General features: G+C 45.7%; 1 protein-coding gene across 10 annotated transcripts in view; it reads right to left on the bottom strand.

The window, feature by feature from the left end:
• The window catches only part of LOC119441386 (GTPase-activating protein skywalker), a 55,998-nt gene that overhangs the window by 9,036 nt on the left and 20,195 nt on the right, over positions 1-26,767 (bottom strand). For 9 of the 10 annotated variants that reach the window (XM_037706003.2, XM_049661209.1, XM_037706005.2 and 6 more), the window contains 6 exons: positions 19,465-19,581; positions 15,655-15,765; positions 10,526-10,619; positions 5,388-5,408; positions 4,597-4,718; positions 721-960 (listed from right to left, as the gene is read on the bottom strand). In XM_037706003.2, the coding sequence (XP_037561931.1) occupies positions 721-960; positions 4,597-4,718; positions 5,388-5,408; positions 10,526-10,619; positions 15,655-15,765; positions 19,465-19,581 (705 nt within the window). The remainder of the gene's footprint in view (positions 1-720; positions 961-4,596; positions 4,719-5,387; positions 5,409-10,525; positions 10,620-15,654; positions 15,766-19,464; positions 19,582-26,767) is intronic. The other variant, XM_049661210.1, reaches the window with a different exon arrangement.

Here is a 26,767-nt window from a genome sequence, read left to right as displayed (position 1 = left end):
TTTGATAAAGTTGCTCACAAGAAAGTTACTATATATAAACTAATGCAGTGTCCTCAAAAATACACAATGTATAACCTGGTTGTCAGCCTAGCTAAGAAACTGGCAGAGCGACTTTCAGTACACTAGCGAAACTACGAAGAGCGACTTTCAGTACACTCTGGCATCCCACAGGGTGCTTAGGACACTTTTATTTCTCACTCATAAATGCCACAGTAACATATTTCTAAAGGTAAAATTAAATTGTACGCTTACGATTGTGGTATTGACTCCAAGATCAAAGGTGCTTCTGAACAACACAAGATGAATCAGGACGTCCAGAAGATTATTGAATGGTGTCATTTCTGGCAAACAGAAATGGATTTGGAAAGACTTTTTATTGCAACAGCCATCAAGAGCTCGAAATTAGGTTTGCCTCGTCTGTTCCTTCGTCCCGTCTGTCCGTAGTCCATTCAACAACCATAGCAACCACTCGGCAAGTGCAGTCATTCAATTTGATGACCACCATCCACACTTGTCGCTATTGCCGCCACCAAGCTGCATTTTGGTTTAGAGGCCATAAGTTTGCCTGCCTGCTTGCCTGTAAGTGCACTGTCATATCCACGTGACAATACGGACCTGCCTAACCCTGCTGGCAGAGTGTGGCGTTTCTGGCTGCTTATTATGGGTGCGAGTTATCCATCACCCACAGCATAGAATAGAAGCTGCAGGGTTGCTTCCCACCTGCTCAGGGCTGAGGACCTCGGAGTGGAAATTGGCCAGGGGGATGATGCCTACTGACATGGCACGCGCCCCTCTGTTCCTGATTTCCTTGACCGTCAGGCATGTGGAGGTCACGTTCAGGTGGTAGCAGGAGCCCGGGAGGCCGCTCTCGGAGGTTGACCGCAGACGTCCGCTCGAGCAGCTTTTGATGTACATCTCGGACTTAAGCAGCTGCTGATTCAGCAGCTTGGCACTGAAGCCCTGCACGCGGCACAGTTCCCGAACAGCATTTCACCACTGTTCCTCATCTCACATTCAAGCTGCAGACGGCAGCTTCCTTGGAGAAGCGCCGCCAAGTGGACAAGTGTCATGAGGAACATCCTCCTGAGAGTAAAGAGCAATGACTGAGATGCAGGGCAATGCCGGGACAAGCTACAACATGGCAAGGCCACTGCTTACGACACCAAGCTGGCCGATGTTAACTTCTAGAGGGTACCACCATGCAAGACAAGTAAAGAGCATGAGACAAGTTTTTATTCATGCTACTGATTGTTGAATCTTGATACAACGACAGCTAAGTGACTCGCATACCCACAGTCAGGAAAGGTGGCTTGTGCCATATAAGCGTATTAATTATTTAATGCAATCACTAACCTACAATGTGCCTTCACTTACTAATAAGTATGAAAATCAAGGCATTAATATTGCTGCCTTTACCCAGAGAGAGATGCGACAGCATTCGTGTACGTGAAACTGTTCCATGCTTTGTTTTATTTTTTTCTCATCTGAGCCTGTACGCTAGAACTCAAGGATGGATTTTCACTGATGTTATATAGACGGTGCTATGATACAGTTCCATTCTGTCCTTGACATACTCAATGCGTTTATGCTAGTTTTGTCGTGGTATGCAGTGGTAATGTGCATTTCTTTTTCGTAGCATTATAGCTCTGTGCAATTAGCACTGTTTTGTTAACAACAGTTAATTCTAATACATTTGAATTGCCTTATAGAATGTACACTGATATATTCACTTTCTTTTCCTGTACACTGACTGTTGTGCTGTCATGACGGGTCTTCCGGCACTTTCAAGCTGTTTGCAGCAGTTTTATGGCATCTGGAGACCCTCCATTACTGGCTTCGACTAAACCTTGCATACACGAACAATCTTCTTTTTCGCAATGGCCATACCACAAATCCATGTTGTGACAACTGCAGCGCCATGGAATCTGTAGAGCACATCTTGCTTTAGTGCCCAGATTACAAAGACGAGCGCTATCGGTATAAAATGAACATAGAAAAGCTTTATAAAAAGCCCCTTGACATTGACACGGATGCTGGATCCCTGGCCTTGACCATTGTGGGGATGCGCGACTCTCACGCGTCTCCTGTAATCCGGCTTCACCGTGTGGCTAGGCGGCGGCCATGGTGGTTGCGGCGCATTGCAGGAGATGGCGCGAGTGTCGCGATGCTAACGCCACCGAACGGCGGGGTGACTTGGGAGAGAAAGGTCGAGAGCGCTTCCTCTTTGGCTTGGGATCGGCGACGGACACGCACAAATGCCTCGCGCGTGCGCCAGCCCGCTTCGCGGGACCGTCTCGCGAGGCTAAGAGCAGGACACCGGTATGGATGAACACGGATCGTTCGAACGCGCCACCATTCGCGTGACCGCACACGTGAACGACTAGGCGATGGTGTCACAGCATGGGGCGAACATATTCGCTCGCTGTCGGGTCGCGGTGAGTCGGACTTCCTTGATTTGTCGCGCGCCCATGTGAATGTTCTATTGGTTGCAATTTGGCTAGTGTGCATTGGTGTATGAAAGGCGCAATAAATGCCCTTGTGATTGTTTGCACTACTGTGTTGTCGTTCCTTTGTCCCAAGAGCATGTGTGAGACCCCACACTATCAAAACAGAGCGAAGCCCTGGAGTTCTTGTTTTTATATATTGAGTCCATTGGTTTGCTTTCTAAACTATAACTCACGCACGTCATCTCACGAAGACGGTGATTTTGTTATTTTGCGTTAACTGTCGAGTTTCACCAAGGTTGTCTACCCTCATTGCATCGGAGACACTCTACTGCTGATACCATCACAAGGCCCGCATTTTTTTTCTTTTTTTTTTTTTTGCTCACCTTCTTCTAGGACCTTTCTTCTCCTTTGTCCCATTCCCTGCAGAGTAGCAGGTAGGCAAAAATACGCTGGCTAAACACTCTGCTTTTTAAATAAAGAGCTTTTTCTCTCTCTTTTCGCATGAAGGACCTGTGACAAATTGTTGGAAATAAAGTTCTGAATCTGAAAATATCTGATGCACACGGGCTTTGTCAGGCCTCAATCTCACTTGCCTAAAAAAAAAATAATAATTTTTGGTGCTTGCATGTACTTATACTTTTGCTGTTTGCTTCAACAAGAACTTCGTCAACAACTTGTCCTTATGACTTGTGTAACATCTGCTTTTGTGAGTAATAAAACCTGAAGCAAGCATTATCGTACTTGGCCTAAGGCAAAGTGCTCCTGTTTCTACAACTTCTACGTTTTCACTGGAAATTACTTTTACATTTTCCCAGATATTAATGCCATTTGCCCAGGGAACGACAAGATTTAAAAACTGATTGAACACCAATATGCACCCTCTGTTCTTCGCCACGGTGGCAAACTCAAGCCTATTTTTAAGAATCAGATTGTGTTCTTTAACCGGTTGATAAACTAGAAATTGTGTAGGTCAGAAATGAATTATGACATAAGTAAACAGTGGCAGAACACACACAATGTAGAAAGTCTGTCTTTTGCACTGTGGGTTGTGTTTATAAAATTCCTTTTTTTTTAATTTACAAGTGAGAATTGAAGGCATTTGAATTTCAGCACCTGTGAGTGCTTGTCAGAATTTGGCAGCATCATGTTGCAAATGCACGCTGACATGACAATAAAATGCATTATGCAACATGTAGTCACACACTGTTTTGCATGACTACATACAAGCTCTAGTAATGTTAGCTACGTGATATAGTACGTGACCACACACTGGCATCACATAGTCATGCTGACCACACAATGTAGTCATGCATGCAAGAGAACAGGGCTACCCCTTGGCCACTGCTTAGTAAAAGCACCTAGGTAGAAAAAGGGAAAGGCAAGACGGCACCTTGTTCTGCACATGAAGCCGCTGCAACTTGTCTAAGCATATGCTACTGGCTGAACACAACATGTGATCATTTGCTTAACATTTGGTGTGGACAGCATGCTTCTGTATTGCGAGAAATGGCCACAGCAAATTTCCATTCAGCAGAGGTGCTTTACAAGTGTCGAGAGAAGGCACACACTTGAAGGCACGGCCCTGTTAATCATTTGGCATATAGAATGTGCCGGTGCATGCAGTCATGTAAGCATGTAAGGCTCCCATACTTTTACGCACAACTCTTGACGTGATGTCCACCATTTAACATCTGAAGAACCCAGTCTCAATAGTATATATATGTGCATTGAGAGTGTCCTACCACTACTTCGCTCAGTGCGAATGTCGCACAAGGTGCACACGACTGTCGCAGGAGAACCTTTGCCATGCCGTTTCTGTCGCGAGCTAGAACTGTGGTGACCTGCAGCAAACACTGTAAAGTGCACCGGTGCTTTGGAGGCACCAGTACTGGCACACATGCTTACGCGAAATGAGAAAGCATTTGCCTAAAAAACTGCAAGCCAATGCCAAGCCCTTGGAAGTGTCAAAAGAAGAAAAAAAAAAGAAGGATTTCCTTTGCCCTTCCCTTTCACTCATTTTGGCACAAAGAGTGAAGCTGGCGAATGCTGCTCTGCAACTGTACAGCAATCCAAAGACCATCTCCCGTTGTCACATGTCGTGCAGGCTGCCTTGCCACCCCTGCACGCACTTACACACATGCGCGCTCACCTGAATGTTGTAGGCAGTCTTGAAGAACCTGTCCACATTGTAGGGTATCTGCTTGCAGAACACTATGATCCTGTCCAGGAAGCTGCCCGTGTCTGATGTGCATTCTCCAGGCGTATCCTCCACTGCACGAGGCACACTCGCAAGTTCAGCAAGTGCAGGGGGTGGCAAACTTATGCACAATGAATGGTGCAAGCACTGCAACCTGTTGGCTTTGACAAGCTTTTCACAGATGCGCGCACAAGAAAATGACAGACGCTGTCGAGAATCTCACTAGCTTTTATTACTGAGGAAAGGGTCTTAACTAGTTCTGTGCCAGTGATGAGCTGGGTTTGTTTGTGCGTTTATGATAAGAATGGCCAAGAATGAGAGCTCAGTTTGTTGACAATACCTCTGTTGTCATTCTTTTTCTATAGTGTGGTCAAGCTTTAGTTTGGAATAAAAGGTTGAGATTTGTCATAAGTAAGCACTTAATATATCATCTACACTGCTCTTCATAAAGTATTCTGCAGTAATATATTTTAGCCAATCTTGGTCAACATTCAGGATAACAGTGTGGCACGGAATGGTATTTAAATCGGTTTTAACATTACAAAGCTAGTAAGAACCATATGATGGACTTCTTGTGGGACTTCCTGCATGATGCAGGATTGCATTCATATTTGTTTTTTTTTTATGTCGTATTGCGTGAAGTCAAGAAAAGATGAAATTAACTGAGCCTTTTTAATATTGAAACTAAGAACAATGTAGAAATGTAGAAAACAAGATGGCTCATATCTTGCATGCAAGGTTACCTGTCTTGTTCTTCTTCTTCCCTGGCAGCACAAAAGAGAGCAAGGAGACGTGCATTTTAGACAGTCATGTGGTACAGACACTACATACTACATCAACCCATATACATTGCAAAGAAACGGTCTGAGGTCATCTGTTGCCTCCCATCACGAAGGAAAGACAGCATTTCACCACTGCGCAAGTGGACAAGTTTTTCGAGGAACATATTGAGTGATCATGATGGAAAAGGAAGCACAACAGCACTGTAGCCTTGCATTGCTTAGTTTTCACACGGCTTCAAACTTTACATAGCAAGCATTAGCAGAAAAGTTACCTGAATTTGTTTCGCCTGAAACTATGGTGCAAGAGATAACCTTCCGATTCCACACACACATAACTATGATATGCATTGATTATATTTACAGAAATAAACACGCAAAACATTTGAAACTCAAGCACTTGGAAGATGCAGCTCTAGAGGAAGTGTTGACACTCCACAAGAGGTGACTGCATGTATTAAATTAACAAAATACCGCATACAATACGCATTCATAATTTACAGCACAGATAAGACAGAGACAAGAACAAAGTAGGCAAGACACCAGTGCTGTCTTTAAACTGAACATTTACTGAAAACATGCGGCAATTAAATATACAGGGTCCCAAAAGAAACAGGAAACAAGATGAACTGTCAAAAATAGGGTGACACAATCAGTGGTCCCATGGGGTCCCATGTCTTATCTGGGAAAGAATCCTGCTTAGTTAAGAGGGATAGCTAGATGCCTGGCCATCACAAGAATGCACATGCTTTTCAATATGGAACACTTTGGCAATTTCAGAAGTGGCTTCATGGCATTGCCGTGCATGCTGCTGTAAAGCCACATTATAAGGTGAAATTCACACTGCCGTGAAGCCACACCTAAAGGCAAAATTTTTGTATAAGCAATGCTGCCACTGACGAACTAAGATTTCGAGCAATTTTTGGAGCAGCAAAATCGTAATTTTTGAGCAGTTTGGAGCACCTAGATACAGATTTCGGAGCACTTTGGAGCTAATAAATGCCATATGCTGGACACATACTAAGCTATTTCAAACACTTAAAATTGACAAACGTTATTCCAGAAAGTATTTGCTTGCTGTAAAACAATGTTGCTCTGCCTCTAAATACACGAGTTTCCCTTTAATTTAAATGAAGACAACAAACCTGTTCACACAATGTGCTGTAATTAGTTTATTTTAAGTTGAGTGACTAAACTAAAAATAAACCTAAACATAAAATAAACTAATTACAGCACACTGTGTGAACAGGTTTGTTGTCTTCATTTAAATTAAAGGGAAACTTGTGTATTTAGAGGCAAAGCAACATTGTTTTACAGAAAGCAAATACTTTCTGGAATAACGCTTGTCAATTTTAAGTGTTTGAAATAGCTTAGGACGTGTCCAGCATATGGATAGCTGCTCAGATGTTGCCTTTTAAATCGTATGATTTTTTCATTGACAGCTGATGCTTTGTTATGTTTTCAGCAAGGCTCTAGCATAAGTCAGAAACACCTGGCCAGACAATGTCCTCTATGCTTTTCAGAGCCAGGCCAGCCTTGATGAGCCCCTCATAACGCTCAGTCATTGCTTCAAACGACAGCAGGTACATTTCAACGGTCTGTTTTTCCTCGTAAAGCTGAAACCTCTGTTCGGAAACTGCCGATTCACAACTGGCGTCGACCGATTATTTCGACACCAGCAATTCAAACAAGCTCGATTATTCGGATTACTTTGAGGCACCATCACTGGCCCATAAATTTTATGACCGAAATTTCGGACACCTAAAGGTATGCCATTCTATATAGTTTGGACTCTGCCTGCACAACTGCGTGCCGATTTGACCGCTGAGTTGAGCGGAAATAGCAATATTTTGGCGTTGATACTTTGCTGGCATCGCCGCAGCATGGTGGTCGGCCATGTTGCCGACACCTACTGGAAACCGAAACTAGCGAAGCCTAGTGAATCCAAAACCAGCCGCGCCCAAACTGTCGGGCAAGCGAACTCCAGCAAGCCATTCGGGAGTTCATTCGGGTTGGCTCCGCGCGTCCACCGTTTATTCATTGACGTGTTAACTAGCGACATGGTCGCAGCGACTTATTTTGTTTAAGCGGCGCCGACTACAGCCTCGATGTCTCCGCCACCGAGGACAGTGACTGTTTAAAAAAAATACGCCATCATTCGGCTATGATAGCACAGTCGACTCCTGCACGGCGATTTTGTATTCATGCATTCTGCTCGATTCCATATGCCGCCCTTATCATCTACCGTTCTCCACCGGCTGATACCATATAACGCAGGTGGAGCGCCGCTCTTATACTACTGACGAAGCGCAAGGAGCGGCACAGGAAAAGGAATCGCTACAAAATCGCGGTCCTGTTGCCAAAGGTTGAAGATTCGGTGCATGCATTAATTGTACTTTCGTCTATTTGTGGCAGATACGGACTGACTAGATCGTAGGCAAGCGTACGTGCCTGCAGGACCGCGTCGACAAACTTCGGCTTTATTTTTAGACGATCCCTTTTTGGGATACTTTCACTTTCGCGACATTTCGGGCGACTAGCACTGGACACGTCGACGGATGATAGCGTTCCTGGCATACTACCAAGTATGCCGACGCTTTCGCTAGTGACGCGAAACCACGCGAAAGTGAACGTATCCCCGAAAGTGGTCAACCGAGAATACTGTCTTTTTTAGCCACTGGCGAAATAAACTCAGTTATTTTCTGGCGAATTTAAATATTTCCTGCTCCCAATTATTTATACTTTCAGGCGGTCCCCATCGAGCCCAAATTATCGGTCACCGTTCGACTTATGAAGCCGCTTTAGTTATGCCCGATACGCACATCTGCGGGCCACTGCGGCTACACACGTAATGCGCAGGCGCTAATTTTGGCGCACTTCGGTGCAAAATCATGTATTTTTATCAGGATGGCACAGGAAATCTCGTATGGCGCAATCTGGCGCATTTGGCGCAGGAGTGGGAGCACTGTATAAGGCAAGGGGGGGGTGTGACATTGAGGCTAAGGTTCTTGGGAAAGAATCTCACCTTACATTTGAATAAATATGGCATACTCAATAGGGTAAGCACCAGAATGCACCGATGCCCAAGCACCTCTTTGTAAAGTGTTTTTCTGATGCTGTGTGGCACATCACGACATTAATACTTTTGCCAAAAAAAATCAAACACCAACAACAGAAAAACAAATTGTCAGGTCCTGGTATTCACCCCCCCCCCCCCCATTGAGTGACGTCGGCTAACTTCTATTCGTGTGAACATGAGAATTAAGCTCAGCTGCCCTTTTGGAAAGATGACAGACAGGGTAGGCACACCCCGATCCCAAGAAGAATTTTTAAAATTCACCGACGATTACGATACTTGCTAATGCGAAATTTGAGTTGAGCTATATACGTGTTTTCATTATGCGATATATTGAGGCAAAGAATTTGAGAGAGACATGCAGCAAAGTCAGCAATCGTCGGAAACTATGATCTGCGGGTTAAGCACGTCGGCTTTTATAGATGACTCGTCGAAGGCTTCACTGTAATCGCTGATGCCGCTTGGCTTCCAGAAAGTACTACACAATTCGCATTGCGCATGCAATCAAATTACAAATCAATCACAACCCATGACAATTGAAACAAGTACAAACGAAACGAAACCAAACAAGCGCGAGCGAGCGAGCGCTGACGTGAGCAGACGATAGTACGAAACGAGCGGTCCGGCTGAGACCAGATACGAGTACACAACGAGCGGTCGGGCAGGTCCACACGACACCCGTTTCCTGTGCGCACATCACTGAACGGGCCGTTCTCATTGGTCTCCGCTGCAACCCGCGTCTCACTCTTTCATCTTTCGATGATGATAACGAGCTGTTATGCTCGTTCGCTCGGTTATGCAGTCGCTGACGTTTGCCCCAGGAATGGGCCATTAAGAGTTGTGCTCTAAAAAGAATTTTGGGGTTTTACGTGCCAATATTATGATACGAGTATGAGGCATGCCATAGTGGGGGACTCCGAATTAATTTTGACCACTAGGGGTTCCACCCAATGCACAATACACGTGTTCTTGCATTTCGCCCCTATAGAAATGCGGCCGCCGTGCCCTTGGGCTTAGCAGTGCAATGTCAAAGTTACTGCGCCACCACAGCGGGTCGCAAGATGAATTGCCTCAGGCCATTGAGCAATAACGCCTGTGCGAGCATTCCACACTGGCCTGTAGGACCTTCTCGTCTCAGTATTGCGTTAACAGACTGTTTTTTCCCTTCATGTCAGGCCAGAGAGCATGTTGAATCCATTTCCTCACTTACCCATCGTCATTACTTTGTTAGTCTATTAAACCACCATACTTGTTTATTGTGGAGTCTCTATTTCCGTCGTCATTAAAGATGTCAATTGCTAAAAACTGTGCTTATGCTGCATTCGACAAGCTGAATGTAAAATGTGCAATGTAAGAGTGCCCTAAAATGTTTAAAAGCATTTAGTTGAGTGTACAATAAGACATTCGCATAGAAAGGAAACAAAAATGAGTGGTTGTGTTTTCTTTCTGTGTCAAAGTCTTAGTTTTTGCTGGTATGTCTTACGAGTGCAGCTTGGCTCCCTCACAACAGTGCAACACCACTGCCAGAGGCCCTCAAAAACATACTTGTTGATTCTCCTTGCTGCAATTCATGCTCAATCACTGTCATTTGTTTTGATTTTGGGCACCTTTGTGTCTCTGCAGATCAGAGCTGCCACTCGATGGTTCACTTGCACCAAAGCGCACAGCACGTATGCAAGTGCATAGGCAACAAACAATATACAAAGAGGTGCAGCGCAGCTATGCACACACAGCACTGTGCTGTCAGGCAATGAATACACTGCGCAATTACTGCCTCTACATATGTGCCAGCAATGAGGGGATGGTAGGAAAAGGCATCTAAGATCAAGAAACTGCAGCTTCCATCACAGCCGTCCCATAGCCTTTTAGTAACGTAAGGTATTGAAGCGGTGTTTGAATCTGAGGGCAACAGTCCCACTACTCCCTAGGGATTTGTATCTGTCGACGATGGCAGCCTACCTGCCCGGATGATGCAAGTGCACCGTGAAATGGCTGGGCACTGTGTGCCTGTCGAGGTATTACTCACGGGACAGGTCCTGGGTGAAGAGGATGAGGATGGCCATTGCGATGCGGTACAGAGCACGCACCCCCTCGAGAAGAAAGCAGTCCATGGAGCGCACCTGCATGTGGACACCACTCACGTGACACATCATGCACGTTCACTTGGCAGGTGCATAATTTCATGTACCGCAGACAGACAGGAGGACACATTGGCAAGAAAAAACAGTGCTGCACATGCTCAGGGACCTCCTGGCATTGCATAACAAAAAATTCACTAACGATTACGGTAGTCCCTAATGCTAAATTTGAGTGCAGCTCTACACATGTTCTCATTTCACGATATAATGGCCTGAGCGGACAATCAGTCTCACGCGGCACATTGCAAACGGAGTGAAGTGTGGCGCGACTGCCTCGCTATCTGGAGATTGTGAGAGGCAGCGCGTGGGTGACGCGTGGGCGCGATTCACAGCAGCCGCCATCGTCAGACCTCCCAGATTCCCAGACGACGTGCGCTACCCTGGCGCCCTCTCGTAGCCATCGTGCCGCACTATGCTTTTCTTCTCATGCTTTTGCCATACCCTCCGGCGCTTTCCGCCTCATGGTTCCACTGCACTCTCCTCCGCTTTCCTCCTCGCATCTCTTCACTCTCACCTCTTCTTTTAATCCTCCACTTCGTGTCCCGTTCGCTCTCGTCTTTCGCTGTGACCGTCTGCTCGATTACATCGGGAACACTGATGCTTGCTGCAGGAACGGGTACCTAAAAGCTGCACTCTAAAATGTAGCCAGCTATCAGTAACTTAGGTACATAAAAATCAAGATATAGAGTATGGTCTACTCTCATTGAAGGGAACCCCAAATAACTATGCCCGTACTGATTACAGCTCAGTTCTATAGTATAAAGGTCTGGAAAATATTTTCTTTATTACCAGGATGTCTGTTGAATTGAACAAAGTGCATTTTTCCCTCTGAAGCTAAATAATTAATGATAAGTAGCAATGAGTACGAAAGAGGTTCTCAGTTTAGTAGCGGACCTGTGCTTTATGGCAATCGTTCATTGTACAGAAAGTTTTGCTTTACACTTTCCTCCACAATACAGAAGAGCTTGTCCACAATCACAGCAGTTGGGTTATTGTAAGGCCAATCTGCTGGACAGACAAAACTGCAAATCACGCGTCGCATGGTTTGATCACCGCTCTGCGCACAGCCATTCTCAATGCCGTGCAGGTCGACCGCGGTCACTGTCGATGCTAAAGAGCAGGCGCCTTTTCATTGTCAGGTTCGGTGTATTTTGCCACCAGACACACTCTGAAATCAGGAAGGTTGCGGCAAGTTCGCATGACTCTAGGCCTAGGCAGTGTGACCATGACGAAAATTCGCCGCTGGCGGATGTAGTAATGGGCTGCAAGCTGGTGCAGAATATTTGCCGCTAATATGGTCATACAGGCGACTCATTGCTGATCAACAGCAATCACATGTACGGGTTGGATTCACGGCTGTTCACTGAATTGGCGTTAGGTTTGTGGGGATGCGCGACTCTTACGCGTCCTCTGATGCTGTTTTCCCCACATGGCTCCCTGTCTCCTGTAATCCAGCTTCACCGCGTGGTTGCGGCATATTGCGAGAGGATGGCGCGAGTGTTGCACTGCTAACGCCACCTAACGGACGGGGTTACTTGGGCGGAAAAGGTCGAAGGCGCTTCCTCTTCGGCGTGGAGTCGGTGGGCAGCGTGAACACTTCGCGCGTGCGTCGACTCGCTTCGCGAGACCATCTCGCGAGGCTAGGAGCAGGACACCAGAATGAACGAACTCAGATCGTTCGAATGCGCCACTGTTCGCGTGACCATACACATGAACGACTAGGCAATGGTGTCTGGCATGGGGCGAACATATTCGCTCGCTATCCGTTCGCGGTGAGTCGGACTTCCTTGATTTGTCGCATGCCCATGTGAACGTTCTATGGGTAGTAATTCGGCTAGCAGGCATTAGTGTATGAAAGAGGCAATAAATGTCCTTCTGATTGTTTGCACTACTGTGTTGTCATTCCTTTGTCCCAAGAGGACGTGTGAGACCCCACAGGTTTGGCACTGCATATCTAACACGATCTGTGTGCCTCCCAGTGGCTAATTGGCCTATCTTCGCACATGATTTCACACTTTCCAAAATACCCGCTGCTTCTGTTGCCGTTCTTTCTGTCTGTGTTGCATTATTGGTTTATTCGGTTCTGTTGACCTGAACGAACTTAGCACCAACAGAGGCAGCCCCAGCCGACATGGCGCCGTTCTGCAAATATCTCCGCATTGGCACTTGGGTGCGACGTTGGAGAGCACATGCAAGGCAGAAGCATTCACGGCTAGACATAGTCTGCAATCGCATCAGCCAGGGTGGCCCATCTGCGGCACGCTCGGCGCTCCTTTTGCGCTGAAAACAACAAAGTGACGTGTTCGCTTGCGTGGCATCGAGCATGAGAGGCTCTGCGGTGAACGCGACATGCAGAACTGCGTGGGTCTCAATAGCGAATATACTGAATATTTGAGAATTTAAATAGTAGATATTTGATTCACGGATCGAATCGAAACCGGATTGAAACCAACTTCACAAGTATTGACTTTGGGGCTAAATATCCAATAAGAAAGTTGTACTGCCCTAGGAAACATTATTTAGCAGCTTCTAACTTCCTACTTATTGCAGAATCATTTTTTCTGCGTCTTAAAGAAAGCCTTCAAAATATATTTTAAAAAATGTAACATGCCCTCTTGCACGCCATGATTGCAGTGCCTTCTAACATACAGTATATACCACATATAATGTAACCGCTTATAGTGCAGGACCGGATATAGTGCGGTCTTTTCTGACTCCCGTTAATTTTCCCATAGCACTCTATGTATACACGTATCGCTTATAGTGCAATTGCGGGAAACGAAATACTGGTTACAGTATGGCTGCCTGGGAGTACGGAAGTCAGCGGAGACGGTGAACAGGTGCCCCAAGGAGTGCTCGAGGAAGAAAGAGAGACGAAGTGGAGGAGAAGGGCACGTGGTGCGAACGAACAGCCAGTGAGGCTGAAACCAGAATCTTAAGTGCGAGTTGTGAAATATCACGGCACGCATAGCAAGCGAGGGCCACGAAACTGCCAACGCCGGCCAACGCTCGCTTCACGATAACGGCAGTAAACGAAACTTCAGGGAGCAGGCGGCGCCAGCACGGCACGGCAAAGGGCGCATGCAGAGAGCGTGGAATGTGAGGGAGGAGGGCGGCAGGGAAGCGGATTTCGCCTCAGCAACTCCGCCGCTTCGGTGGCTCCCCTCGCCCTCCCTCATAGCTCCCTAACTTTCGACTGTCACCAGTGCGCGCCTGCCGCCATGCAGGCGCGGCCCCGCTCCAGCCGGTCTGGCGCCAGCTCCCCGAAGTTTCGTTTTCTGCCGTTATCAGGAAGCAGGCGTTTGCCGGCGTGGGCAGTTTTGTTGGCCGGCCTGGCACAGCGCCGCTGCTTCCCTCTGCGCCGTAGCCGCAGCATGCAAGGTCAACACGTGACTAGAAAGTAGAGGAAGCATAAAGGAGAAACAAGGGTTCACTGCCATTTTCTACGCGTGGCTACGGTAGCGTGGCTGAGACGTCGGCACGCACACGCATGTTCCGGCGCAATGCAGAATCGGCGACCTCGCCATTTGAGAGAGGGTGAAACTTCCGCCGCATTTTTTTTTTTCTTTTGTTCGCGCTTTTACCCTATGGCGGTGCTGGAGCAATGCCGGTCGGAGGCGCCGCCGCGTGATTTCGTTTGAATTAACGAGATTCGACTGTATATTGAATGCAAACGTTCTAGCCGCATTCCTCTACTGTCACATACGCGTGGCGGCTCGGTGCACAAGTTTTGCAAATGTGCGGGCCTTGAAAATTGTTGCTTTGGTTATAGTGCGGTACTGCTTATAGTGCGGATATTCGTGACTCCGGCGACTTACGTTATAAGCAGTCTACACTGTACTTCATTTGAACATTAAGCCTGATGCGGTTCTTTCTTTGGCCACATCCTTGGCCAAAAATGAAGTGATGCATGTGGCCTAAGAGAAAGTGTTATGGGAAATTATCATTCTGAATTTAGTTATTTTACATGGCTTTGTATGCATTTTCATTTGTTGCTGCACATGAAAATGTTGCTAAGCATACAAAACTTCCATGAATATGAAGGCATCGAAGACTGTGTACACTTGGTGTTTATTACAGGTGATCCCATCTGACAATGTAGAACTGCAAAAGCTCATGCCATACTAAGCCAAGAACTTTAAGGCAAAAACTATGTTGACTTGACAGCTAGTACATGCACATAATATACTATGTATAAAAAGTGATACAGATTGAGAACTATTTCAGCTTATTTTTTAACAGTCTATTGGGACTACCACACTAATTATGGGAAGTTTGCGACCACATTTATACTGAAGTAAGATTATGGAGCTGATCAATACCTTATTCTATAAAATAACTGGCTACACAACATTTAGTTAGGAACCACATTAACTACCATTTGATGAAACAACTCCTTATTTACTGTTTATTATTTTATTTGAAATATTGTACATAATGAACTAACAGTGCCTGCTTTGTTGTCTCAATGTTCATTACTTAAGTTTTCTCGTGCTTATACATGATAATACAATTAGTGGTGTCCAAAGTTTGTGTTTCCAGCACCCAAGATCGCTTCCACCATATGCAACCATCAAAAGTGTAGCCTTTAAGGACGTGCATATGTTTATCCAAAGGGCACCATTACTGAGGAGTGAATATGGACACCACCTATTTGTTTCTTTATTCAGACCTTTTTTTCTTGTGACCTGTGCACAAAGATGATACAGGTTTTTCAGTTTTAATTTCAGTTACTCCATCATTTTATTGCATTACATTAAATCATTGTAAACTATAATTCGATTCTGACCCTATTCTTTTGTACGGAGACGGTGTCCCCGAGAGATTTCTCAACTCTGCAGCCCCCAGAGTATTACTGGCAAGAAGCACACTTTGTGTACTTTTCTACACAACTGATACTGAATAAACACGAACGTTCTGAACAAACCTTGCCTAAAGCACTTTCTTTTTTTTTTTCATCTCATGCTACGACCTTGGCAGCGAAATGCCCCCTTAGCAGTGCCCAGGGCGTACATACCAGGTGGTAGAGGGGCAGCCCACGGAATATCCAGAGCTCCCAGGTGTGGAAGATTTTCTCCAGGTCCTCCTCCTGTTGAACTTTGCGCAGAAGCCGTGAATAGGTCTTCTTCTGCTCAGATAGGAAAAGACGAAAAAAAAAGAACTAACCCCAGTTTCCATTCCAGAATGCATTTAGCACGCTCTGGGATATCTGTGGCACTATGTAGCACAATGTGTTATGGGTGGCGCTCCCCTTACCCCCATGCCTTATCTATGCAGGTAAGGCATGGTGGTAATGGGAGCGCCACGATGCGCGGGTATGTGTCTTGGACTAGAGGCACAGCATCTGAACGACAGTGTCTCAACACCAGCTATCACGAAGAACGAGTGAGAGAACGCTCCCCTTGCCACCGTGCAGCACAGCATGCTACGACCGGTACCACTGTCACCACTGTGCGGTGTTTACCCCTGTGTTACAGGGATTTATACACACACCCCTAACACTAACACTCCCCCAGGAGGATACAGACACACCCCCAAAAATCATTACAGACCAACGCCCCTCCCTTCTTACAGCCAGGCACTCAACCTGGAAAAAAAAATTACGCTGATCGCATGCACTGTGGTAATCGCTTTAAGAAATCTATACTCTTTGCAGAGGTGGATGCTATGTGGCCCTAATTTTGAGGCCCAATTTTGATGTTCAGCGCGCAGACCACAGCGTGCAGACAGTGCTGCACTACGACCTGCAAAGAGTGGGGAAACCTTCACGTCGCACTAAACGCAAGACTCTTGCGTGCGTTTTAATCTATGCAACTGCCGGCGCTCAGAATTTTGCACCGTACTATAGTCATGGTTAAAAAAATTTAATTATGGTGTTTTACGTGCCAAAACCACGATCTGATTATGAGGCACACCGAAGGGGGGGGGGGACCTCTGAATAATTTGGACCACCTGGGGTTCTTTAGCGTGCACCTAAATCTAAGTACACGGGTGTTTTTGCATTTCGCCCCCATCAAAATGCGGCCGCCATGGCTGGGATTTGATCCCGCGACCTCGTGCTTAGCAGCCCAACACCATAGCCACTAAGCAACCACGGTGGGTTATAGTCATGGTTATGGTTAATGGACATCTAGCCTTTTCAATCTGTAGGTACCCATATGGGTACATTTGAAGAATGCGCACTGTGCTGGTATAATTGAAAACCGTGAGGCGAGACCGGAAGTTTCTGCTAGCGGAAGGATCAGATAACAAAATGCTCCCTAGGTGTCACCGTAGGCCCAACTACGCGCTCACAGTAAACACAAGTATGACGGCATCAAGGAAGGAAAGCTCGCGCAGGTGACCAGGTGAGTTTTACTTTTTATTCGTTCACGAAATGCTACATATATAATGTTAAGCAGTGAATATGAACGATCACGAGACATTAGAGAAGGCACATGAAAAGTTCAAGCTAGCTGCTAAGCTTTGTCTCAGAGATAGTGCAACGTAATTACAACTGTACCCAATTGGGTACTTCACGTCGTTATGTTAAAAAAAGCATTCAGTTTTGTTCTGTGCTGCAGGCAAGTTCCTGAGTGACGAGGAAATACAAGAGCTATTCTTGCACAGCGATCTCGACCTGTCGGATGAAGACGACATTCTGGAAGACCTCGACATCATCATCACTGCTGCAGATAGCAGCAGTGATGATGATGATGAGGATAATGATACACCAGCGAAGCCACGAAGTTCAAGGTCGTGGCTTCATTTGGAAGGCAACAGAGCATGTGTTTCATTTCAGTAATTTGTTTTAAAAATAATGACATCATCCGAAAGCAACTTCTTGAATCCAAGGTGTGACTGATACATTTTATTACAATTTCCCTCCAAGGTACACTTTGGACACCATGCCGACTCAAGTCCCCTCAAAATTGCCTCTGTTTCCGTTTGCCTACATTACCAAGTACTTTCCGGAAACCTTTTGGAAGCTATGCATGGAATAAACAAGTCTATATTCTGTTCAGATGCATGGCCACAGATCTGTGTGAATGTCATCCAGTCATTTCGAAAGCAATGTCTCGAGCTGCTGCGCCTGAATTTACTATCTGTCGATGAGTACATGATCCCATTCAGCAGATGTTATCTTGCCTGACAATATGCACCAACTAATCCAAATCCTGTTTGCCTCAAGAACTTTATTTTTTCAGTTGTGATAGACTTAAGCTAGATTTCATCATCTACACAAGTAATCTACATCTACACACTGTTCTTGAAGCCCACACAAAGGAAGTTGGTCTTGGCAGGGCAGTTGTGAAGCGCCTTCTGGAAACAGTGCCGACTGACCAGCCTGTCCACATGTTTACAGACTGCTTTTTTACAAGTATGAAGTTGGCAGAATTCCTCCTCAAAAGGAATGCATATCTTACCGGTACAATTATGGCAAACAGAACTGGAGGCGCCGCATCAGAACTTCCAAACGAAAAGAACGTGAAGCGAGGTGAATCATGCTGTATTTTCCGTAATGATGGGGAAGTGTGCATCACCAAGTGAAAGGATCGAAAATCAGTCATGATTCTTTCGACTGCTCTTGACATTACCCCAGAAGGAACGTGCAGAAGGTGGACAAAGCAGGAGCAAAAGAAAATAGATATATCACAACCACATTTCATCAAAGCATACAAGAAGAACATGAGTGGTGTGGACATTGCGGACAGGTGCGAGTCCTATTACAGGAAAAAGATCCGTACAAAGAAGTGGGCGATTAGGGTGTTTGCCTACTTTCTGGACCTAGCGGTCACAAACTCCTGGATTGAATACAGGAATCACTGCAAGCTCATGGATGTCACAGTAAAAGACATGCTCGACTAATTTGAGTTTAAGAACAGAATTGTGGAAATGCTGATTCGCACACATGCCAAGGAAATGCCAGAAGTCAAAATTAAAGTAGAGCTGGAAGTCACAATTGGCAAGTCTGTTGCAGTCGCTAAGCGTATCAAAGTAATTTCAAATACTACCAAATGAGGTCCGATTTGACATGCATGGACATATTCCAGAGCATGTGGCCCTAGAGTCTCAGATGAGATGCCACAACCAAGGCTGCAGTGGAAGAACCCGCATTAGATGCCCTAAATCTGACCAGTTTCTTTGCCTTGTAAACAGAAACTGCCTTCTTGATTTTACTCAGCATAGGCCAAATGCGTAGACAAATGGGTACCACCATTTTCTCCTTCAAAATTACAGTTTTCGTTTTTCCGTCTTCAGAGAAGTGTTTCGGGGCCCTAAAATGTTTACAATAAAGAGTTTAAATGAATTTACTTTGTCTGTGCCTTTTTCTCAGGTCTGAAGAGGCTAGAGGCATTTCACTGCATGTCGTCTCGGGTATACCCATGTTCGGCCGTACATGCTCCATCCCACTGGAGCTGCCTTTATTCGCCGCTATCAACACAACTAGATCTCTTGTGCCGATACCAGTGTCACTAGCACCAACAAGCCCTCCAGCTTGTTGGTGGTTCCAATGGCAATTGCTCGTATCGCGGCACTGTTGGCGTTTCTGTTGTCTCGTGGAGTAGTCTCGTTCTGGTATAAGTGCGTTATAAAGATACAGCCAAAAACTTCGTACCCCCCCTGCGTCTTGGTAACACCCCCCCCCCAAAATCGAAATTCTGGATAAACCCCTGCTGTGTTAGACTGCACTATCTTCAGGATCGGCTCACTAAAACTGTTAGTTACAAAAAATTGAGGTTAGCTCCCAAAGAATGCAAAACATGCTAAAAGTTCCTTTTAAGAAACAAAGAAAGAAAAAAGAAAACACATGACTGAGCTATGGCATTAAGCCAGGGCCACTCACTGCAAGGCGCCTGGTCAGCTGCATGAGCGTGTAGGCTGAGGTGTCGTGCATCAGTCGGGTCTGGCTCAGGTGACGCACTGTTGTATTTTCAATCAAGGCGCACACACACTCGTACACCTGCGTTGAGAGAGAACACACTGCTGCATCGGCTCAAATAGTACAGAGAGAGGTAGGAGCTGCCAATAGAATTAAAGAAAAATGCACCGATGCACAGTGTGGTCCACTGTTATAGGGAACACCCCAATGTGCAGCTCTCACTTTGCTGGTGCCCTTGTGGCAAGGGCCACCTGAATCTACGTCAGTGCACTGCACAGGTGTGAAGAAAGCTGCCAGTGACACCAGCTACAGGTCATCTGCTGCGAAGCCTGGCAATCGTACACTTGCCACAAGAGAAAAAAACTAGGCCAGAACTTAGCACTGGTAACTCTACAATTATGTGATAGCACAGTTATATTGTGATGATTGTAACGTTTCGACAGCTACATGTGCATGCGTCACAGGCGACGGTGCACACTCTCATTTGTCAAAGTGATGTTTCTATACATCCTATCTCTTACAAACTTGTGATTGCATGCACACGGTGACACGCCTAGCAGATGCTCCAACACACCTCGAGTTTTTTGTTAGATACCTCTATAATGGCCAAGTCCACCTATAATGCTATGAAGAAATTTGTGATCGACGGTGGCATCGAACCTCTGTATTCTAGCACAGCCGCCCAATGCTCTAACCATTATTAGGCCGTGATGACAGGCGTGCTTCTTTAGGAACAAAGTAGCTCTTTGAAACAGCTGGCTTGCCAGTTTCTCACATTCTTCCCTTGTGACATGCTTTGACACATCTGTTCAAAACGTGTTTTAGCTCTGAGATATGTTAGACTGCACTGCTGTTAAGCCTGTTTCACATGCGAGCGATTGAGCAAATGGAGCGAACAGCGGCGCAGCGTTGCGAAGCTTTTCGTGACGTTTCGTTTCACATGCATTTCCGCCGCGCATTTTCCAACGCTGCGAATATCGTCCTATGCGCAGGCTTTCCCGCACTAGTCCTCCACTGGTCACTTGGCGAGGCAGGCCGTCATTGGTTCGGAAGCCACGCTGCCGCCCCTGCCGCCGTGATGAAATTCCAACCTGCTCGAACCTCGCCGCTCCAGCCGCTAGCGCCGTCGCTGCCACTCAAAACAGGTTTCTGCACTGCAGCGGCAGCAATCGCGAGCGTTTTCGCTTGCATGTGAAACAGGCTTTAGGATCGGCCCACATTTTTTCTCAGAAGAATGTGATACCTCTAAAGTGGGCAACGTTTGCCTGTTGCAATAATAGAGAGTTTTAACATATCCAGTATTCTGGTAAACGCAAGTGGACTGACTGTTTTAGCGGATAAGCAGAGGTGCAAACCTGAATGTCCTGCACGGTGCAGCAACCTGGTGGTGCAGAGCTGAAGCAGACAAACACAGAGCTTATATTGCAGAACAAAGTATATTCTACTATGCTGCTGGTGTAAATTTTCTGCAGCAACACGATTAAGCGGCTACCGAAAATTTACTCCAGCAGCCAAGTAGAATACGCATGGTTACTGAAATATTAGCTCTGTGTTAGTCTGCTTCAGCTCTGCACCACCAGGTTGCTGCACCGTGCAGAACGTTCTGGTTTGTGCCTCTGCTCATCCAATAAAATGACCAGTCCGCTTGCGTTTACCAGACATGCTGAAACTTTCTAATATTTGCAGATGTTCTACCCTTATGAATTCCCTTTAACAGTGAACCATAATGCATGTTCACCTAAGACACGTACACCCGTGATCAGAAGTAGGTAAACCAGGGGTTCCGCAAAAGAACTATTTCTTGATAACTTGGTCTGGCAACCTGAAACTGACAAATGCTCTGAAATGTTTGCAGTGCCAAGACTGAACTGCAGCCTTCAATCCAGGTTACATGCCAAGGCATTAATGAACTTTAGTTTTCTTGCAGATGCCCTGGTCGATACACTTCAGTCACAGGTGTACTTATGGCTCCTCTATTAGAGACATAAAAGGCAAATGTGATGATCATTGTGTTTTGGATTTGTTTGTGCCTCCTGGCACGAGTAAGGTAGTTCAGTTAGGTCAAGCACAGAGGAATAACTTTTTGAATAACAAAGAATCAAAACACAATTTTGAATTTTACAACAAAAATTTACAACAAGCCACCTATTCTTCTTTATTTTTGAAAGGGATTCATGTCAACACGCTTTAGAGAAAAACGTTACCTCTTGCTGTTTTTTGCAGCTTAGATAAGGGACTGCAGTTGGTATGCAACATTGCTTACTCAAATGTTTGCTGTCAATGTGAGGCGTATATTTCACTCTTCAGCTTAAGCTCCTCTGCTGGCTACAGTTATTGTGGGCCAGGAGCTTAAAAATCACATAGGCCAACATACTGTGAAGTCTGATCAGTCCCCTTGCCTTAGATGACCTACGAACAAGCTCACCCAAGCACATATTTCCTAACATCATGAGCTTGTCATTCTTAACCAGCAAAACAGTCTTCCCGCTGCTGTTCGATCAGCATTTCATTTCATTCCAGACACATGAAAATCGCCATGTTGTAAATTGTGGGGCGTTCTATAATGTACAATGACCTCAGCACTCTCAAAGTGTACAGGCCGCAGGGTGTTGGGGATGCTTCACAATTGATTGAAGGAAAGAAAAAAAAAAAAATACCGCTGACGATTACGATACTCCCTAATGCAAAATTTGAGCGCAGCTATATACAGTAGACTCACAATAATTTAAAGTTTCCATTAATTCAGACAAATTTGAAATTTTTGGTTGGCCCGCTATGTTCTCAATGTATTTTAAAGCTGCTTAATTCAAACTGCTTCATAGCATTAATTCAGTTATTTCGTACTTTTTGCTTGTCTGTGCCGGAAAATATCTGCTGCCTTTGTCGCTTCTAGTTGAACATGTTCATTCTTATATTACTAACAGTAATAAATAAAGCTGATTGCCAGACCGCACGTGTCAAAGCGGCCAAACTAGCCAAACTGCGAGCACCAACAATCGTGTGTTGACTGAGGAAAAAAAAAAAAAAAAAAAAACAAGAGGGCAGGTTTGTGAAAGTAATGCACCTGACCCTCGGCCATCTCTCCTTTTCCTTGTGTGCGCACATGTCAAAGCGGCCAAACCGCGCACACCAACAGAATCGCGTGTTGATAGAAAACAAAAACAAAAATTTTAAACCAAGACGCAGAGGTGACTGAGACGGCAGGTGCAGCATGTACGAAAATGACACTCATGACCCTCGGCCAACTCCGCACGTGCCCAAGCACGTGACCTGTCTTCCGAGTTTCTTGATTTGGACCAGTCACAGCCGCCGCCGCACGCAAGGTCAACTGACATGGTCGCAAAGGTGAGGCTGAAATACGGTTCCAAGCCAATGAGCAGCGACATCATTATGGTCGTGCGATTGAAGCGCGACTACATCTCGCGGAGCAAAACACTATTTGTTGAAAATTATGCATCCAATAGGTCTCTAATGAAAATATTTGAAAAAGTACAGACAATTCCATTAGAATAGAAGAATGTGATGTGACAATCAGTTTGCTTCCATCCACGAATAATTATGAATACGAAACTGTACAGGCTTTCTGAAGTTTGCTCGTGGCGATGCTTGCTGAGATATGCTGAGATTGTATAACCGTATTTGGCACTGTAATGTCGTGAAAACTCTTATGTGTGGCCATAAAAAGTAATGACATTATATATAGTACTGTAACCGTATAATATTTGAACAGTAACTTTATTTTTGAACTGTCTTTTCACTAAATGTTATAGTATGTTTTAGCTATGTCTTCAGTACCAGAGAAAAACTACAGGTGGCACGCGGGCTATGTTAGTGAAGATTAAAGTGCGGTTTTTGTGAATCATTGCAATGTCATGTTCATTTTATCTTAACACCGAAATAACAAATGTGTGTTGGTACTAAGGGCACATGGACATCGTTCAAAATCTGGGTGAACCCATTGCTCTGAATTCATGCAGAACTATCAAGGCTCACCGGTCTAATGCATGCCGTTATGGAATGAGGTCTATAAATATAGATGGACGGGTGTACTCACGCTAAATTGCGACGCAAAGATGTGGCAAATGTTCTCACTTACCACACTTTGTTTGTATTGTTGTGTGCTCAATATATCATGTATGTGCGATGTCATGGCGATGTTATGTGAGCTGGCGCAGTATTCTACTTGGCGCAACAAGCCTCGAACGGCAGATGTTTAATTTTTTTCCATGGAGAAGTTGGCCCCGTGAAATGTAGATGGCGTTGCCGTGCCTCAACAAGCTGCCATTGCAGGATGTATGGGTTTCTATGACACCTTCGCTACCATGCATACATATACCTTGCCGCACACATGGAATTTTTCGTGCGGCACCATGTGCATTACACCTGTTTCAACGATTTGCGACAACCGCCTATCTTTCCACTATGGAAACAATGGCCACTCAAGCGTTCCTCTCGACCCAGCCCGAGTCGACAAGAACGCTGCGCCACGTGCTGCCGCCACGCAATGTTGGAAAGGGTCGGCGGTTACTACGCCGTTATCAGGCAATCATGGTTCGACGGTGCTTCGTTTATGCATTGTCAATTGCTGATAATGGTTTGCGGTGATGCTTTACCTTTCGAACATCACATTTTTTTTGTGATGGACATAGATAAGGTAATTTTACGGCTCTAGTGCGGCTGATGCGCAGTCACAATGCCGAGACCATGATGTCTGAGACCTTAGCAGAATGTCGGCATGCCGCAGTAGTTTCCAAAATTTACGCTTACAGCGAACTCGAATGCTTTGCCCTCATGAGCAGAATACAGTCATGTCCTGCTGGCAGTAAAATCTATCCCAAACTCTCAAATAAAAAATGGCGGCTGCGCTTCCAGTTTTGAAAGAGCTACACGACGACGCACTTCATTCTTTAGATGGATGCTTCTAATGGAAGTTTGCAGCTAGGTGCGTGTCACAAAAGTGCGCTAAATCAAAGCGCACGCCGCATGTCCTGCAAGCCAGCGAAAGAAGCAAGCTGGCCCCGTGGCAGCTTCGACAGAGGGAGAGAGCGCATACTCCACAGACAGCCGACACGATCAACGAAGTCTAGAAGCTGCGACAAGATACGTGAAGGCTACGATAACGAGAGAGAGAGCGCACGCCAAAATACCCTCTCACCCGGCGAGCAGAGAGCGAGGAACACAACCCGGCTTGCGCCTACGGATGAGTCACCACCCTCCTCTACGACACTCCAATGGCGGCGGTCAAAAACACGAGAAATGTCTAGAAGATTCCCAGGCTTTGTTCATGTTACGGGATCACGACTCCGTCGGAAGGTTCCAGAAGTGCCGGCAAAGGCAATAAAAGCGCCGTGCGGGAACCAGTAGGGGGATTAGACCACGTCAGTGAAGAGATGTGACGTAAAGAGTTGACCGTCTGCGGAACGGGATTTTCCGGCAAGCTAATTGACGAGTTCCTCAAGCGTCTGCATTTCTGGAAGAAGTTCCTTCTTCGAAATTTGCCTCGAGCTACGCTGAGATCGTCCGGCTCATGACCAGCACGGGTGAATACGAGTGGACACTGTGTTCCTATTCATACTGTATTGTTGGACTCTAGTGCTTGTCGTTAATTATTTTCCAGCGTTTTGTTAATACCCATCTGAATTGTATTATGTCTAGTCAAAGTGTGCATGTGTGTATGTAACTGCCTTGTTTGGAGAATATATTTTGTTGCGTTTTGACAACTCTGGGCTCTGACTCGGTCTTTGGACCCCAACCGGCGTTTGCTGGCGCACCAGAGGGTCCTTGCTTTCGTGGGGTTATTTTCGGAAGCTGATAAGTCGGCTTTGGAATTTGGCCCGGCGTTAGCGGCTTGTTCACGGGGTGTGACAGTGCGGTAACGCATTGGGAATGAAAATGACACTGAAAATCTGGTTTTAGGACCGAAATGGTGCCGAATTCTAACTGCTGATGCCAGCCTACGTGCAGTTAATTTTTGAGCATTTTTAAGGGCGAGTCCATATATAACGAACTACTGATGTAACTACCACCTTTCGCGGAACTTAGAGTTCATTATAAATAGGTTCGACTGTATTATTGAATATATGTGAATGTTTCATTATAACACAAGTTGGTATGTTGCCCCGAGTCATATTTATGACAACTTCTGATAATTCAAAGTTCTGATAATTTAAACAAAATCCTGGGGTCCCCTCGAGTTTGAATTATTGAGAGCCTACTGTATGCGTTATCATTTCGCAATATATTGAGGCAAACAATTTGAGAGAGACATGTAACAGAGTCGGCAATCGTCGGAAATCTGACCTGCTGGTGAAGCACGTCGGCTTTTATACATGACTCGTTGAAGGTTCCACTGTAATTGCTGGTGCCACTTGGCTTCCAGAAAACACTAGACAATTCGTGTCGCACGTACTATCAGATTACAAAACAATCGCAAACCATGACAATCGAAACATGCGTGAATGAAACCAAACCAAGCAAACCAAACAAGCGCAAGCGAGAGCTGACGCGAGCAGGTGATTGTATGAAACAAGTGGTTCGGCTGAGACCAGATACGAGTACACAATGAGCGGTCGGGTGGGTCCGCATTAAACCAGCTTCCCGCGCGCACGTCACTGAAGGGGCTGCTCTCATTGGTCTCCGCCGTTTGCGGCTTGCGTCTCGCTATTCCATCTTTCTCGCCGTTCTGCTCGTTCACCGCGGGAACGGGCTATTAAGAGCTGCGGTCTAAAATGTGCAGGGGAGGCAGAGGGTACTAGCATTCTTGGCCTCACAATAATGCAAGGCATACTCTGGCTACTGATTCTAATGCACTTACTTCCCCAACACTGTACACTACATGCAACAGTATTTCAATTCTGGGTTTTTACGTGCCAAAACCACAATCTGTTTATGAGGCATGTCACAGTGGAGGATTCTAGATTTTGACCACCTGAGGTTCTTTAATGCGCCCCCAATGCATGGCACACGACTGTTTCTGCATTTCGCCTCCATCGGAATGGTTTGGTCCCATTGCGACCAGGATCAAACCCGTGCTCAGCAGTGTGACGCAATTGCCGCTAAGCTGCCACGACAGGCTGCACCAATATCAAAGGTAACACTCAATCTGTTTTCAAACAGCGGTTCCTTCAAATGTGCTAGTCAGAACCACGCTCACCACTATTTGCTGTACAGCACAGTTCTCATACTGAAGAATTCCCTGCGCAGTACTTTATTTGACAGCAGAAAATTATTGCCTTTTATCAGAAGTATGGTGTTCCCTTTCATACCG

Source organism: Dermacentor silvarum, chromosome 2 (assembly GCF_013339745.2).
Source record: "Dermacentor silvarum isolate Dsil-2018 chromosome 2, BIME_Dsil_1.4, whole genome shotgun sequence".
NCBI classification, from domain to species: domain Eukaryota; kingdom Metazoa; phylum Arthropoda; class Arachnida; order Ixodida; family Ixodidae; genus Dermacentor; species Dermacentor silvarum.
Note: the sequence above shows the minus strand (reverse complement) of the source record. Positions and strands in the feature narration are given on the sequence as shown.